This window comes from Chenopodium album, chromosome 7, assembly GCF_948465745.1.
Source record: "Chenopodium album chromosome 7, dcCheAlbu1.1, whole genome shotgun sequence".
NCBI classification, from domain to species: domain Eukaryota; kingdom Viridiplantae; phylum Streptophyta; class Magnoliopsida; order Caryophyllales; family Amaranthaceae; genus Chenopodium; species Chenopodium album.
The window spans coordinates 60,774,012-60,791,580 of NC_137840.1; the positions used below are offsets into that span (position 1 = coordinate 60,774,012).

The 17,569-nt window shown below is 34.3% G+C and overlaps 3 protein-coding genes and 1 pseudogene across 3 annotated transcripts; 1 reads left to right on the forward strand and 3 right to left on the reverse strand.

Annotated features, from left to right (window-relative positions):
- Positions 1-1,890: 1,890 nt before the first annotated feature.
- Positions 1,891-4,819, reverse strand: LOC145640401 (heat shock cognate 70 kDa protein-like). The gene is made up of 2 exons (XM_081691686.1): positions 4,206-4,819; positions 1,891-3,533 (listed from the first exon to the last, which is right to left on the reverse strand). The coding sequence occupies exons 1-2, from the start codon at positions 4,423-4,425 to the stop codon at positions 1,891-1,893; spliced, it is 1,863 nt and encodes a 620-aa protein (XP_081547812.1). The 5' UTR covers positions 4,426-4,819.
- Positions 4,820-12,115: 7,296 nt separating this feature from the next.
- Positions 12,116-13,265, forward strand: LOC145640402 (putative serine/threonine-protein kinase WNK10). Its single transcript, XM_081691687.1, has 3 exons — positions 12,116-12,151; positions 12,303-12,494; positions 12,606-13,265. The coding sequence occupies exons 1-3, from the start codon at positions 12,116-12,118 to the stop codon at positions 13,263-13,265; spliced, it is 888 nt and encodes a 295-aa protein (XP_081547813.1).
- A 951-nt stretch (positions 13,266-14,216) lies between these two features.
- Positions 14,217-15,208, reverse strand: LOC145640403 (uncharacterized). The gene is made up of 2 exons (XM_081691688.1): positions 14,750-15,208; positions 14,217-14,630 (listed from the first exon to the last, which is right to left on the reverse strand). Exons 1-2 carry the CDS (start codon positions 15,206-15,208, stop codon positions 14,217-14,219), a joined length of 873 nt encoding a protein of 290 aa, XP_081547814.1.
- Positions 15,209-15,286: 78 nt separating this feature from the next.
- On the reverse strand, positions 15,287-15,892 carry LOC145640405 (putative mitochondrial protein AtMg00310 pseudogene; annotated as a pseudogene).
- Between the last annotated feature and the right edge of the window lie 1,677 nt (positions 15,893-17,569).

The following is a 17,569-nucleotide window of genomic DNA, read 5'->3' on the forward strand; positions in this document are numbered from 1 at the left end:
AAACAATTTTTTTGATAGCTTCGGTCCCTTACTAAATTTCATACCATGTTGTATTGTGTTATTCACTCAAGTAGAGTATTCTCATTCAATCATTATACATTTATACGTACATAACTATAACCTAGATCATTCTATTTGTACACGTACGCGAGAATATGTGACTTTACACACATAATTGCAGTAATTATCCTTAGAATATAGTTTGAGAACATTGAGCAATAATTCAATACCATCTATGAAATGATGATGAGTAATTAAAACTTCTTTTAGGCTACATAACTATTGGTTTCAATTCCATAATACGTTTGGAGTTATGTTCTTGATTTGCACTTTATTTTTTTTATTTTTTTTTTTGCTTGCCAAATCTATATGCCTCGAATTATTACAATAATAGAACAAGTTAATTTGATTGTTCTTGCTTTAATTGCGGACTTAAAACATATTTTACATTAAGGTGAGCTTATTAGCTAGTTAATTGAATCCAAAAAAACTAAAACAGAAGTATTATAATACTACTTTTGCATTCATATTTATAAAATTGCAAGTTTTAGTCCATTGTTAAAACATCCTAGTACGATGCAATAGTGAAAACCGAAAAGAATTAGACAAAAAGTGACATTATATAGTCAGTTACTCCGATCCGTATGAATTTTGACTCGAAACTAAAAAAAGCATTATACGCATCTATCTAAACCCTATATAATTGACTAAAAGAACTTACTAATAACAGATAACTAACTAACTAAAAAAAAAAAAATCAAAAAATAAATAGTTAGATTCTGTTTCTTGATCTTGATAACCAAATCAACGACCAAATACCCCTATAAATCATTTCTATCTCCATCATTTCTTTCACCCTCATTTCTCTCTATTATTTCTCTAAAACCTTTCTCTCTCTAGATCTCTCTAAAAAACTTTTCACTCTCAAAATCTCTCTTAAACCCGTAGCTTTTCTCTCTCAAAATCTCTCTAAAAACCGAAATCTCTCTCTAATACCTTCCCCTAAACACGTTTTCTCACAATGGCGAAAGGTACTAGTGGTGCGCTGGACGATGATATTGATGGTTCTGGTCCAATTCAGGGTGTTCCAAATCAGGGTGGTCCAAACGAGGGTCATACAAACAGTAGTTGGCTCGACATAATTTTTGGACGACATTCTCTTCTTTGCTTCCTAATTATCGGCTTTATCGCTTTGTCGGTTCTTGCTACCTTTCTTGGTACCATGGCATTGCTCACCGTAAACCGTGACTTAGACTCCGTGAATCTTCTATCGTCCACATTCTCGATAACATACTACCATAAGAGTAACACGATCCTCCGCAACATTACGGAAGCTGTTCCCGAAAACGCTACAAGTTGTTCGGACATCCTTGCCAAGCCGTTCGTTGTCTTTCCGGGTGCCAGAGTTAAGCCCTTCAAGAAAGAATTTCAAGAATCAGTATTTGATAATTCTACTGAATCCACCATCCTGACTAAACCGTTTGTGGTCTTCCCAGGGGCCAGAATCAGAGCATTTAAGGCAGAACCACAAATCAGCAACAATACATCCCATGATTAATCTTCAAAGTGTGATCAATGTTCAAGAACCTCACTGTCGATTAGTTAGCAATTTATTTTATTTTATTTTATTTATTTTTTTTTCCCATTTTAGGATAATCGGTATGTACATTTCATCTGTATTACTTGATGTACTGTTTAGTTAAGTAAGAAACGATTATTGAATTCTATGTCTTTATAATAGAGAGAATATATAGGGGATTGTAATATTTTCAGGGCTTAATAAAATAACTACACGATTAGTTTTGATTCTAGTCAGTTTAATTACTTGTTTTTACTTTATCACTCTGTAGTTTACCAGCATCTCTAGTTTGTATCAGCACCTTTAATTTGTTAAGGAATGTCTCCAATTATAGGGTCGAGAATTGTCTTGAGCTCATTCAACTTTTCCTCATATTCAGAAACTCGAGCGAGATTGAAATTCCAGTCGAGCCACTGGATTGTCATCTCAATTGCATCCTTCATCTTGTTAGCATCCTCCTCTTGAAACTTGTTCCAGCAAACATCCACCATGTCCCACTTACTTTCAGCATAATTCTTCAATGCAAGCTTGGCTGCAACAGCTTTTTTGTGCTCCTCGTCCTCTGCCTTGTACTTGTTGGCCTCCTCTACCATTCGATCAATCTCTTCTTTAGATAACCTACCACTGTGATTTGTAATACTGATTTTTTTTTTGTTGTCAGTGCCTATATGTTGCGCTGACACGGTAAGGATACCATCATTGTCGATTTCAAAGCAAACATCAATTTTTTCTTTACCTTTCGGTGCTGGAGGGATATCGTACAGAGTAAATGTACCTAGCAGGTTGTTCTCTAAGGCGATGGGGCTCTCACCTTCGTATACATCACATATCACCTTTGTCTGATTGTGCTTTGCAGTACACATTATTTTTGACCTTGTTGCTGGAATGGTAGAATTTCTTGGGATGAAAATGCTCATCCAACCACCACTTTCATTTCTAACTCCAAGGGACAAAGGAATGACATCTATTAGTGTAAAATCTTTATTGTCACGTACACCGCTCAAGATTGCAGCTTCAATTGTAGCACCATATGCAACAGCCTCATCCGGGTTAATGCTTTGGCAGAGCTCCTTCCCATTAAAGAAATCTTTTAACATTTCTTGAACTTTTGGAATCCTAGTTGACCCACCAACTAGAACAACATCATCAACATTAGCCTTTTTCATTTTGGCATCTTCCAAACATTCCTTAACAGGATTCACACAATTTTTAAACAAATCCAAGTTCAACTTTTCGAACTTGGCACGGGAGATGGTTGAATACAAATCAATACCCTCATACAAACAATCTACATCAACACTAGTTTCCGTAGCTGATGACAGCATCCTTTTAGCTCTCTCACAAGCAGATCGCAACCTCCCAATAGCCCTGCGGTCTTTACTGATGTCCTTGTTATGTTTCCTCTTAAACTCGGCCACAAAGTAATCAACCATTCTACTGTCAAAACCCTGACCACCTAGATGGGTGTCTCCGTTAACTGCTTTCACTTCACAAGCCTGTTTACCAATTCTAACCAAAGATACATCAAATGTCCCACCACCAAGATCAAAAACTAACACGTTCTTAGCCGTCTCTTTCCTATCATTGCCGATTTTATCAAGACCATAGGCAATGGCAGCAGCCGTTGGTTCATTGATAATCCGCATGACATTGAGTCCAGCAATGGTACCGGCATCTTTTGTTGCCTGACGTTGGGAATCATTGAAATAAGCGGGGACAGTGACAACAGCATTTTTAACTTCCGAGGCAAGGTAGGTCTCTGCAGTCTGTTTCATCTTCATTAAGATCATTGAAGAGATCTCCTCTGCAGCAAACTGCTTTTCTTCGCCTTTATAAGTGACTACGATAACAGGCTTGCTGTCTTCAGCCACGGAAATAACCTTAAAAGGCCAGAGTTTCATGTCATTCTGCACTACTTCATCAGTGAATCTTCTGCCAATAAGCCTCTTTGCATCTGTAGTGTATTTCAGTGAATAAATACGTGAAATTGACAAACTTAAATTGCAAAACTATGAAAAATTGTGAGAGCTTTTGATGCAATATCTTTGAAACAGAGAAAGTATAAACTTTTTAAAAATACATTAGGTAATGTGCTTTAGAAGACAAATACGACTTATAGAGTATTTCTCACCCACTACATATCTTTTCATTACCTCAATATTGCTCATTCAGATTTTAACATTGTGTATCTATAATCTATGTTCTCAAAAAACAAAAAAAAAACAAATCAGCAAACATATATTTATAATTTTAAATATACAATTGTCCATCAAAAAATCCTATAAGTTTCCATTAAAGTTTGGTTTGTTAATTATGTTAGGAAAATTTGTTCAAAAAGACCACATAAGTGGTCTCTTTTGTTTAGAAGGACCTAATAAGAAAAAGGTTGTTTAAAAGGACCATATAAGACGATTTGAGTTGGCTAAAAAGAACAAATCCAATTTTTAGGGAAGTCAACGCCAGATTAATCAATTTATTCTATAATGCATGCTATCGACATATATTTGCACACGTTAGAAAATCAATTTTGTAAAATATAATTATGGATTATTTTATAAGAAACTGGGCAAAGTTATATTGTAACATGATATATACGAATATTGAAGGATAGAGGTAGAAGACGAACCAAAAATAGTATTAATTGGATTAGCAGTAGCCTGATTTTTAGCAGCCTCGCCAACAAGACGTTGAGTTTGATTGAAAGCAACACAAGACGGTGTCGTTCTGTTTCCTTGATCATTGATTATGATTTCAACACGGCCGTGCTGCCATACTCCAACACAAGAGTATGTTGTCCCGAGATCGATTCCTATCGCTGGCAATTTTTTTTTCCTTTTATCTTCCATTTTTTTTTTATAATTTTTTTTTTTTTGGTGATATTGCTCTTTAGAAAGAGTATAAATTCTTCAGTTGCGTGTGTATAAACTTTGGGTCTACAATAATATGATAGAAAGGATGGAGATTTGAAGGAATTAACGTCGGATGATGGAAAGAAGGAAAGAAAAAACGGTTAGGGTATTTGTTTGAAGCAGTTTATTACAAAGTTGTTTGATTTGCAAAATAAATTTGGAGTGTACACTACTTATAGGGAGGTCCAGAGGTGTAGACTACTTAGGATTTTTTATTTTAATTTTATCTTTTTAGGAAGTGTACACTACTTAGGATTTTTTATTTTAGTTTGTCTTTTAAGGAAGGAAGTGTACACTACTTAGGATTGGGTTTTTTACCTAAATTTTACTTTCCTTACCAACTCCAACAGTGTAAAATTAGGACTAGCTTGCAATTTATGAAACTAATAAATAATTAGCTTAACCATTGGAATTGCATTACCAAATTAGCTGGGCAAAGCTATTTGCTTAGCTAAGCTAATTAGCTTAGCAAATTGTGGGAATTAAAAAAAATTAAATAAATAAAAATAATTATTGAAAATTAGCTTAACCATTGTGGGATTAATTAGCTACAAGGTAGATTAGCTTTGCAATCCTAGGTGGCATGACAAGCTAATTTCACAATTAGCTTACCATTGGAGTTGCTCTAGCAACTCCAACGGATGAATTTGGGGACCTGCTTGCAATTTATGAAAAATTCTAAGTTACTTACTATCCATTGGATAATAATATATGGAGTTGTTTCGGAAGGCAATCCCTTAATGGATAATATGCTTGTTTATTAATTTTATTATACAGTGTTTAACTTTTGATATTGTTATAATTGTCGTTGTTACTATAAACTTTTTTTTTATTAATTATATGGTTTAGACCTGGCAAACAGGTCATTTAGGTCGGGGTCGGGTCGAGTCAATTCAGGTCAGGTCAAGTTCGGGTCAGCAAATGTTCGGGTCGAGTCGGGTTGATTCGGGTTTTGGGTCAAAATCTGGTCAGCACTTCAGGTCAAGTTATAGTCGGGTCAAGTTCGAGTCGTGTTAATTCGAGTCGGGTCTGTTCGGGTCGGCTCAATTTTTAAGATCAATTTTCGGGTCAATTTCGGGTCGGGTCAATTTTTAAGATTAATTTTCGGGTCAAATTTGGATTGAGTCAATTCGGGTCGGGTCTATTCGTGTCAAGTTTGTGTCGGGTCACCAAAATAAATTCACTTAAAAAAAATAATTTGAAAAATAAAGTAAAATCGTTAAAAAAAAACATGAGTATCTATTACGTAGGAAATAAAAAAGCCCTAAACTAAGTAATTCACTATTTCACCCTATTCACTTAGGTTTCGGGTCAATTCGGGTTGGGTCACTACAAGTCGGGTCGATTCGGGTCAATCATTTTTGGCTAAAATCGGGTCAGGTCACTTCGGGTTTCGGGTCATTTCGGGTCGGTTCAAGTTCAGGTTTTGGGTCAATTTCGGGTCAAGTCATTGAGTCGGGTCACTTCGGGTCATCGGGTCAACTCTATTTCGTGTCAGGTTCGAGTCGCGTCGGGTTAGTTCAGGTTCGGGTCATTTTCGGGTCAACTTTCGGGTTACGGGTCGGGTCATTTTGGTCGGGTCAATCAGGTCGGGTCAGGATTGCCAGGTCACTTTAGTGTTTAACTTATGTTGTCATGTTATTTTATTACATTATATTGAATATGTATATTATTGTCTTATTATATTTATTTGTTTGATTTTTTTTTAATCAATCAATATATTTTCTAGCTAATGTGTATCACATGGTCGCAACTTAAAATTATATCCTCCTTATTTGAAATTATATCCTCCTAGAGAAAGTAACAGTCCATTTAAGAATTTTAAACGTATAGAGTTGGAGTCGTTACAGTCTAGCCCCTTCCCTCATATGAGAGTGACATACATAAAAATTGACCATAAAAAGTCAATGAAAATAAAGAATGTTTTGTTAGTAATTTCACTTTCAAAAAATAATTTTTTAAAATAAAATATTAATTCAATAAAAAAATGTTAAGAAATTAGCTAACAATTATTGCACAAATTAGCTAGAAAATGGAGTAGCTTAAAATCCTATGTGGCAATGGCAAGCTAATTTGGTAAATAGCTTGTCATTGGAGATGCTCTTATGTCAATTAATTGTCGGTTATAAGTGTTTGATTTGGAAAAACGGGCGTTATATTAGTAAGATCATTGTTGTTAAGTGCTATATAATTTAATTTTAATTCTTCATAAGCAACTTTTATGTGACAATAGTGAAAAATAAAATTTACATGTGGTATGAATGCATGATGATGATGATGATGATGATGATATAAGTGTAGATAAAGATATTTAGTCTTTTATTTAGCTTTTCTACTTTCGGTGTATAGACTATAGACTACTCTCCTTAAAAATGCATTAATTAATTTAACCTAAACTTAGGATAACACACGTTAAGCACTTTGGAAATTAGTCAAAATTTATACTTTAGTCCAAAATTACATACTCCGTATTAAGTTGTTAGTTTTGTAGGGAAATCAGTTAAGTCGGTTATCAAGATCAAGAAACTTAAAATGGGGTTTCTTGATTTTTTATTTTTTTAATTTTTTTTTTCAAATTTTTATAAAATATACATCATTTCTTTAATTTGCCTTACAAAAAAAAAAAAAAAAAAAAAAAAAAAAAAAATCTTTATTCATTAATATTTACACTTTTAATTAGGTTTCTATTTTTGGTACATAATAGAATACCCTCGTTAAAAATGCGTAATAAATTAGCAAAAGCTAACGAGCGCCCTCGGGGCTTTAGATAAGAGAGCTAAATGTGAAAATATAATGGTATGAATAACATTAATTACATTGATCGATGTGTGATTTGTCATGCATTCCGAATTTAATACTATTTTAAGTAATATATTTATCCCTTATCAAATGCCTCGGGGTGCTTGTTAGCAAGGTCCTAATAAATTTAAGTGAAACTAGAATAACACATTAATACTTAAGTCCAAAATTACATATAATTAAGTGATAAAACGAATAGTTTTAAAAAGATATTTATTCATTAATGTGAAAATCAAGAAATGGTATTTTCGGTTTCTTGTTTACCAACGTCATCCCAATTATATATATATATATATATATATATATATATATATATATATATATATATATATATATATATTGTATATATATATATATAGTTAAATGCTATGATTCTTGGGTTGATGAAAAAGCGAAAACCATTCACATGATTAGTGAGTACTTTCCTATCCGGAGGAGCGCCCGCTCCTTCGATCCTTCGAGGCTCGTTTTGGCTATTTTCTTCCAGTTCGTTGCAGCAGACGCTCCCGCTCTTTAGAGCACCCGTTCCCCTGGTTCCATACAATTCATGCTTATAATTCTTGATTTCATTCATCATAAATACTACTCCATAGTGCAAGGGTTCCTCGTCTGAAGCCGAATACAGGTCTATGGCTCTCACTATTCGTGAGTTGAAATGATTGAAAAAGTTGTTGTTTGTTCTTGGTGTTAAACATTCAAAGCCTATGCAGATGTTTTGTGATAATCAGTCGGCTTTGCATATAGCTAAGAATTCGGTATTTCAAGAACATAGGAAGCATATTGAGGTAGATTGTCATTTTGTTCGCGATAAGTTGATAAATGGTAATATTTCTACCTCCTATGTTTCGACATGTCATCAGTTAGCAGTATTTTAACCAAGGCTCTTGGACGTCAGCAATTTGGTTTTCTATTACGTAAGTTGGGCATTCGTGATTTGCATTCTCTAACTTGAAGGGGAGTATTAAAGCCGGTTTGGTTTATTTGTTATATTTATATTAATATTGTATTTATGTTAATAAGTTTATCTTATTAGGAGTTTTAGGCTAATTAGGTTTCCTAATGTATGGTGTATATATATGTGATTAATATCAATACGAAAGCTAAGCTGTTTTTTCCACAATATTCTTGAGTTTAATACTTGCACAAGGTACAGAGCAACCGACTTATCCCCGACTCAATCTTTGCAAAAAGTTCAATTTCTGAGTAAGAACTCAAAACTTATCGTTCTAACCATATCAATGCCATCTATAGTAATCCTCAAAGTAATAGAAATCGATACATCCTCTAACATTATCCCTTGTAAACTGACTTCTGTAGGTGGCAGAAGTAATCTAGCCACCTCATCTTGCATAATACGGCAGTAGTAACCTAAAAACGTCAATGGTTGGTTCGTACACCCGGGTGTACCATGTGCATGGTACTCCCGGATTGAAACAGAAAAAACATAGCTTATAAATGTAAATAACATCATTAAATTATAAAAGAACACATCATTGAAATATAAAGAACATGGTAAGTTATGAATAACTAATTTAAGAAAAATGTAGTAGATAGTTACTAATTGATTTTTACCACTCATTTAATGTTAAATCATTTCAAAATATTGAGTTTTCCATAATTTCTTTATCTAAGATTTTTTTCTACCAAAAATAATTGAAGATTTCATTTTCAAATTTCAAAAATTCAAAATTTAAAATTTCATGTTCAATATACTTTATTTAAATTTTTTTTTTTAAATGTATACAAAAATTAATCATATTTTTCACCGTTACAAAAAAAAAAAAAAAAAAAAAAAAAAAAAAAAAAAAAAACATAGGGGATGAAACAAGAGAGCGCAATGATAAAAAAAAAAAAAAAGACATAATACCCGAAATAATACGAGGTTTAAAGCAAATGCATAGTAAGACCCTGTTTGATTCACCTTAATTTTGCTGAACTGAAATTATTTTACTGAACTAAACTTGTTTTTACTGAACTGAACTTAATTTTACTAAATTGAAATTATTTTTACTGAACTTAATTATTTTTACTGAACTGAAATTATTTTTACTGATTTTCTATTATAATTCTTCTTTAAGAAAACTGAATTTTACTGAACTGAACTTATTTTTACTGAACTGAAATTATTTTTACTGAATTAAAATTAATTTTACAGAACTTAACTTATTTTTACTTAACTGAATTTTTTTTTACTTAATATTATTTTTTTAAGGTGAAGATAACAGGACCTAAGAAGAACATACTATCTAAGTTAAAGAACATTATTTGTATTAATGAAACCCAGCAAAGAACATTTTTTAACTACATAAATTAAAGTACAATGTTTATAATGTAAAGAACATAATATAGCTCATATACAAAAACATATTGATCAGATTTAATGAACATATTATATTCCAATAAAAAAAAAGAATATGTACTAAGAAATGATAATAGAACATTTATCATAATACGAAGAACATCATCTTCAACCTCAGAAAATAGCAAGAAAACAATGATTTTTTTTTTTTTTTTTAAAATACCTTTTCTCTCAACAATGAATTAATCAATTACATCATTAAGAGATATATTGGAAGTTTGGAACGATAAAATCAACTCTATTAAAACATTAAATCACTTAGAAATAAAAAATTTACTATGATTTCTCTCTCTATATAAACTCTCTTTCTATCTCTTAACAAAATAAATGAACTTCTATTCATCAAAAGTATTCTATTAATATATAAAATATAAATAATAAATCAATTTCATGAATCAAGAAATATAAATAACAAATCAATACCTTAAATCAAGGAGGGAATTATTTTGATTTTTTTTTTTTTTGACTCATGTACTTTAATTTGTATGCAATGTTCTTTCCGCGATTTTTAATAACCTTGTATTATAAGTTTATAACTGAGTGTACCATGCTCATGGTACACCTGGGTGTATGGTGGAAAACGGCAGATGATCTTGTAGGAAATACAATACTATACGGCGATCAAAAATTGGTGACAGATTCAAAGTGCGCTACAAAAGCTATTGCATTCAGAATCTGTCAACACCAATTCTTGACTGTAGCATTATGATCTTCAGACTTGTCGACACCAATTCTTCACTGCAGCATTATTATCTTCAGACTTGTCATGGACGTCAACCCAACATTCATAGCAATTAACTATGTTTTTATGACATAAAAAGGAAATCTAATACAGATAGAACAAGGATGATTGGTATGCAAGTGAATAACGTAAGAGTTTATTAATTTTGAAGAAAAGTAACATGTGATGTGACAATAAAAACGAAAATTATGATTTGAAGAGTAATTCTAAATTTCTAATGGTTATATATATTTATAACAACTAGCTTTTGGACCCGTTCTACGCACGGGTTATGCTTAACTTATAAATTTATTTGAAACTTTACAAATTATCTTGTCACCAAAAAAAACAAAAAACCCTTTACAAATTATTTGAATGAATTATTTTATCGTCTTTTGACATATTATAATATTTTATGAATTAGTGGTAATAGACTAATAGTTGTAGAAAAAATGGCTTAAAATCGTAAAATCATATCTCTATCGCATGATATATTAATCAACAATTTGTATAAAAAACTACTTTGTAAATACCAAACACTTATTATAATTTTACAATTTTTACATCAAATGTGAAGGCATGATATTCTTCTTTAGTTTTTACCAATATATGTCTCTTATATTGCGCTTAATATCTTCAAAATTAAAACCCCATGACACGCAAACAATGTCATCCCATGGAATTTCCATAGTATTCTTGCCACCTCAATATTTCCCTTTTCAATCATCATCCTCATTGTTGTAGAAATTTCACATAGAATTTTGAGAGATGTTTATCTAATTTTTAAGTTTTTGAAACTTAATGAGTGTGAAAAAATCTTTATTGAAAATTTGTATTTATATAAGAAGAGGGGGAAGATAAGGGGTCAAATTAAAGAAATGAATTATGAATGTGAATAAATTGAATTGATAGATGGAATAATGAGAAGAGGAGAAGGTTTAGGAAATTTAATTTGTTATTGAATTAAAATAAAGATTACAAAATATTAAAGTTATTGAGAAATATAGGGGGAGATGAAAAGAGAATTTCTTTGAAAACATAAGGAGGGAGAATGAATAAAGAAAGGTGAGAAAGAATGATGACATGTGTCAATTTTGGTTTGTGTTTTTAAATACTAAGTATAGATTTGGGTGAAGTCGGTAAATACGGTAATCAAGAAACTGAAAATACCATTTTATTAATATACGCCGTATTATTAAGTGGTAAAACCAATCATATTTGCAAAAACAAAATACTTGATTTCATTTTACAAAGAAATTTATTAATGTGAAAATCAAGAAAGGTGTAAAATAAGATATTGATCCACCGAACAGAATATTTGTGATACAAGTAGTCTAGTTTCCTAAGCGGCTAAGCCTAACCAAAGTGCACAGCTAGAAAAAGAAACTAGAGACAATTACAGGAAAATATATCCTGCTCGTAGTGAATAAAAATATTCACCAAATCAATATATTCCTAAATATTTCCTAGAATATAATAGGAGTAACTAATCAAGAAACCCCATTTTAAGTTTCTTGATCTTGATAACCGACTTAACTGATTTCCCTACAAAACTAACAACTTAATAACTAATTACAACTATAAATATCTCATCCATCCATTTCTATTATTTTGTTTCTACTTCAAAATTATCCATTTCTGTTATTTCCATTTCTACTTCATTTTTATCCATAAAATTATCAAAAATATTCTTTCGGTTGTTCTGTGTACTGTTCTGTTGCTTCTAATTAATTACTACTCGGTTAGTAATGGCGGCTTCGAGTTCACAAGCCAACGATTATACGGTTATGGAGACAGATCTCACAAGAAAATTCGCAAGGTACGAAATAGCGTCTATTGAAAATCTTGAGGAATTATGTGCCGAACCTGAATTATTGAGGTCTAGACCACGAAAACATTACGAAATGTTACCATTATTGGATTGATGATGACCAGAAAGTCGTCCACATGATTACTGAGTTTTGTTCTTCAGGAAATCTGACAGACTATAGCAGGGAACATGTACCTGATCTTGTGGGTAATACGGCGATCAAGATTTGGTGTAGACAGATTTTAAGCGCATTACACTATCTTCATACTCATAATCTGCCTATTACTCACCGTGATATTAAGTGTAGTAACATATTTGTTAAAGGCAACACGAGCACGATTTAAACTAGGAGACTTGGGAATGGCAAAGATTTTTGAATCAGGGAGTACACCAGCGTTACAGACTGATATATTTTCGTTTGGGAGTAGTTTAACGGAAATGGTGAATATCGGTTTAATATCGGTTTCAAGTCTGTTGGGTTATTCGGTGTGACTGACCCTCAGATGAAGCAGTTGATTGATAAGTGTATTGACTTTGCACCTGGTGGACCGACGGCATTGGACCTTCTGAATGACCCATTGCTTGCAGTCGATGTTGCTGACTCATCGACTGCAAGTACTAGTGCTGGTAATCTGTCTCTGAAAGAATCTGTGCAAGATCAGGTGGCTGGACTACTACTGCAGCCTACAGAAGTACTGATGGAATTTGACAGCGGATATAAGAAATTCTGGTTACAGGGGAAAATGTCAGAGGAAGTATTGATATCTATTACTTTGAGGATTATTATTGATGGCCTTGATATGGTTAGAACGATTAATTTTGATTTCTTACTCGGAGTTGATACAATTCCTGATATCATGGACAACATTCAAGGAGAAATTGACTCGTCTGCTAAAGTAATCGCGCTGGTTTCTGAGAATATGGAACAACTCATAACAGAATTTGAGCATGAACCTCATGTAAAATCAAATGATGCTCCTCGTAATAACGGTCAAGGTCAGGCTAGCACTTCCTCAAACAGAAGCCAACACAACCAAGATGCAGAGCGACAGCAGTCACAGCGTAGAGACACTTTGAGTCTTAGTTAAGTATAAAAATAGACTATTCGATGATACTCTTTTATGTTAGTGTACTAAATGTGACTTAGAGACACTTTGAGTCTTAGTTAAGTATGTATGTTTTCTTGAGTTTATGTTGTCTGCCTAGATTTTATTCTTGTTATGTCAATTAATTGTTAGTTGTAAGTGTTTACTTTCATTATGTCAATTAATTGTTAGTTGTAAGTGTTTGATTTGGACAAAGAAATATTATATTAGTAATATTGTAGTACTACATAATTCGATTTTAATTCTTCATAAGCATCTTTTATGTAACAAAAGCTTTCTTCTACGGTTTTCTTATCTCTATATAATAATTGTAGTATAAACACATGATTAAATCCAAATCATTAGAGTTACCTTAAATAACGACTTAAAACAAATAGCTGGACAAGAAAGATTTAAATAAGCAAATTATTTACAAAAGTTTTTGCATGCCCCAATGTACAATAATATTATTGTACATCCAAATCTCACACGTGCCACAAGGCCCATAAGCAATCAACTCATTCATGAAAACAACAACAACAATCACAGGCCCCAATATTTTTCTCTCATGTTTTTTCAACCAAACAAAAGAATATTGCAACAAAATTCAACCTCAAACCACAACAAGATAGTTGTATCTGTATAGAATTTCAATTCCACTAATCTTAATTTTCAGCCTGCAATTGATTAACCTGTCGATGATCAAATTACGAACCCTAAATTACTCAAATTGCAATACTTGCTTTCAAATTTATTGATTAACCATTACAGTTGATTTTTGGGACCGTCATATTTCCGAACCTTCAATTCAAATCATGGCGTGAAATTAAAATATTTAACTATCAAATCATAATTGAAGCTACATGATGGAAACAACTACAGCTTGTATTTGGTAATGTCAGAGTAAGCTAGTGTCCTGTTGTTTTTTTGAGGAAAAGGTATAACGAGCTTTTATTAAATTAAATCCAATTCCGCCAAAGTAATGGTACTCTGAGGGATCGGTCCAGTACAAACAAGTTCATCACAAGTTCCGGTATCCCACCTAGCAATGTGGTGAGCTACCGTATTACAAGCTCGTCTAACATGAGAAAAAACGCAAACGTCAAAAAAAGCTTTATCATGCCTAATATCCTCATAAATAAGGTGAGTTGGAGTCAGACCTCTTCTCTTGCCTTGGACACCACGTATGACACTAGTAGCATCACTCTCCACATGGACAATGTTAAAGCCGAATCTCTTGCCAATTGATAGACCATATCTAGCAACAGATCCTTCGGCAATAGCAGGGGTTGTGAAAGGAATGCGCTTCACACCAGCAACCAAGAGCTTCCCCCTGTCATCTCTCACCACTGCCCCAGCCCCACCATACTACCAGCACACACATATGCATCCACATTGACCTTTACCACTCCACTTGTTGGACAAAACCAGGCAGCAACATTGCTAACTAACCCATTGCTACGCCCAACAGCAGGAACACACCCCACCTTCTTCACATACTCACCATAATCCTCTACCAACTTCGCATATCCAGCAGCAACAAGGACTACATTGACTCTTTCATTGTTGAATATTACCTTATTTATGCAAAACCATGCTGCCCACATTAAAGCACCCATTGATCTCAGCTCCTTTGTCTTCACCTTAAATGCTAACCAACACCATCTCTCCTTGAAAGAGGCAGTAGGTGCCCCGACAAGCAAATTCGCCAGATTGCTATGCCTCCATATCTCTGCAGCAGCATCACAATGAAAGAGGGCATGGATAATAGTCTCGCTGCCAGCACCACAAACCTGACAAGTCTCAACATCCGTAATATGCCTATAAACAAGCCGCTCTTTCACTGCTAAATTTCCTTTACATGCACTCCAAATGAAATGCTGCAGTTTTGGGGGTCCTCGAAGATGCCAAATCCCTCTCCATAACTTGGTATCCTCATCATTCATATCACCTGCCAATAATTCACCAGTTCGTGCAAGCCAGTAGCATGATTTAACAGAAAATTCACCATTTTCTGTATGTTTCTAGAACAACAAATCTTTCGGAGTCCTGTTAGACAGAGGTGTGGCTAAGATTGCAGCACTTATATCATTAGGGAATAGATCATTAACTAGCTCCCTATCCCAAGACCCACCACCCTCCACCATCAAATCACTGACTTTCATATCCATGTCATACTGGCCATTTGGATTAGGATACACCACCTTTCGGTCCTCAAAAATCCATGGGTCAGTCCATACTTTGATGTCATGCCCATTACCAACCCTCCAACCAAGTCCATCACGTAGCACTGATTTTGCCCCCCAAATGCTCCTCCATGAGTAACTGGGATTATGTCCGCGATTTGCCTCAATGACACTAGATCGCTTATAATATCTCGCCTTCAAGGTTTGGTGTAGCAATGTATCACCACCCTTTAAGAGCCTCCATGCTTGTTTTGCTAGTAAAGCTTGGTTGAAACTCTTCAAGTCACGGAACCCCAATCCCCCCATAGCCTTTGGAAGACATAATTTTTCCCAACTCTGCCAATGCAACTTCCTAACATCCTCTCTCGAACCCCACCAAAACCTACACAGGAGAGTATGAATTTCATCTAGAAATCCATCTGGAATCTTGAAAATGCTCATCATATATGTCGGTATCGCTTGAGCCACAACTTTGATGAGTACTTCCTTCCCCGGTCTCGATAACAGTTTCTCCTTCCACCCATTTAATTTTTTCCAAACACGCTCCTTCAGGCGCAAAAATACAGCTTTCTTCGATTTTCCAATAACAGTCGGAAGCCCTAAATATTTCTCATGTCAGTCTACCTCCCTAACCCCCAAAGTCTCAACAATCTCCATTCTTCGATCTAGTGGCACACATTTGCTAAAAGTTACCTCTGTCTTATCTAGATTGACTTTTTGACCAGACGCTCTTTCATAAGTACTGATGATATCATCGACCACAGAGCATTCCTGCAGAGTAGCTTTTGCAAATAATAAACTATCATCTGCAAAAAATAGATGTGAGACTCTAGGTGCCCCAACACAGATACGAGCCCCTTTGATTTTATTTTCCTTTGCAGCACGAGTCAAAAGCGCAGAGAAAGCATCCGCACACAGTAAAAACAAATATGGTGAAATAGGATCCCCCTGCTGGAGGCCTCTGGAAGGATGAACATCACCCGAGATCACCCCATTCACCTTGAAAGAGAAAGAGACACTTTCTAGGCACTCCATGATTTTATTAATCCACCTAATAGAAAAACCGAGTTTTGTCATGACTTTCTCCAAAAACACCCACTCTACCCTGTCATACGCTTTCATCATATCAATTTTAAGAGCAATGGACCCATCTCTTCCCTCCCCCTTCTTTTTCATGGCATGGAAAATCTCAAAAGCAACCAAAGCATTATCTGTTATCAAGCGCCCCGGGACAAAAGCACTTTGATTAACCGACACAATATCATTCAACAAAGGCTTTAGCTTGTTTGCTAAAGTCTTCGAAATTATCTTATATAGCACATTACAGCAACTTATCGGTCTAAAATCTTTCATCCTAACAGGCTCATTACATTTCGGAATCAAAACAATGCAGATTCTATTAATCTCTGATAAGTCCACACCACCATTCCACCATTTTTTCACAAAAGCAATGATATCGGGCCCTACAATATGCCAGAATTTCTAAAAAAATAAAGCATGCATACCATCAGGGCCGGGAGATTTGTTTGGGTGCATTTGAAATAGCGCCAATTTTATTTTCTCACCACTCGGTTTTTCTTCAAGTCTGGCATTTACCTCGGCAGACACCAAGGTACTCAAGCCTGCGAGAGCATCACTAAAGTTCGAGGGGTGGTCTGTCTCAAAGGGCTCAGCAAAGTACTCCGACACTACAGTTTGTATCTTCTGATGTTCTTCGTGCCACTCATCATGCTTATAAAAAATGCCAGTTATATAATTCTTCTGTTTACGTTGGCTTGCATTTCGATGGAATTAAGATGTATTCTTATCACCGTCTCTTAGATCGTTCGCTCTTGACCTCGCAAACCAATAAGACTCTTCAAGTCACCTCAATTCATCGAGCTCTGCAGATAGCTTTGTGCAAGTTTGCAACATTTGAGTGTCAACTCTGCCAGCTTGAGCCTGCCCAAGTGCTTGCTCCACCTTACGAATTTTTTTCTTCAGCGAACCAAAAGTCACAGCCGCCCATTTGGTCAGATCTTTTGCGTAGCTTAACAACCGAACATGGGGTTCAGCATCTACTTTGCTTTTCCACGCATTTGCAACCACTTCTCCACACTCCTCCTTAGACAACCACATTGC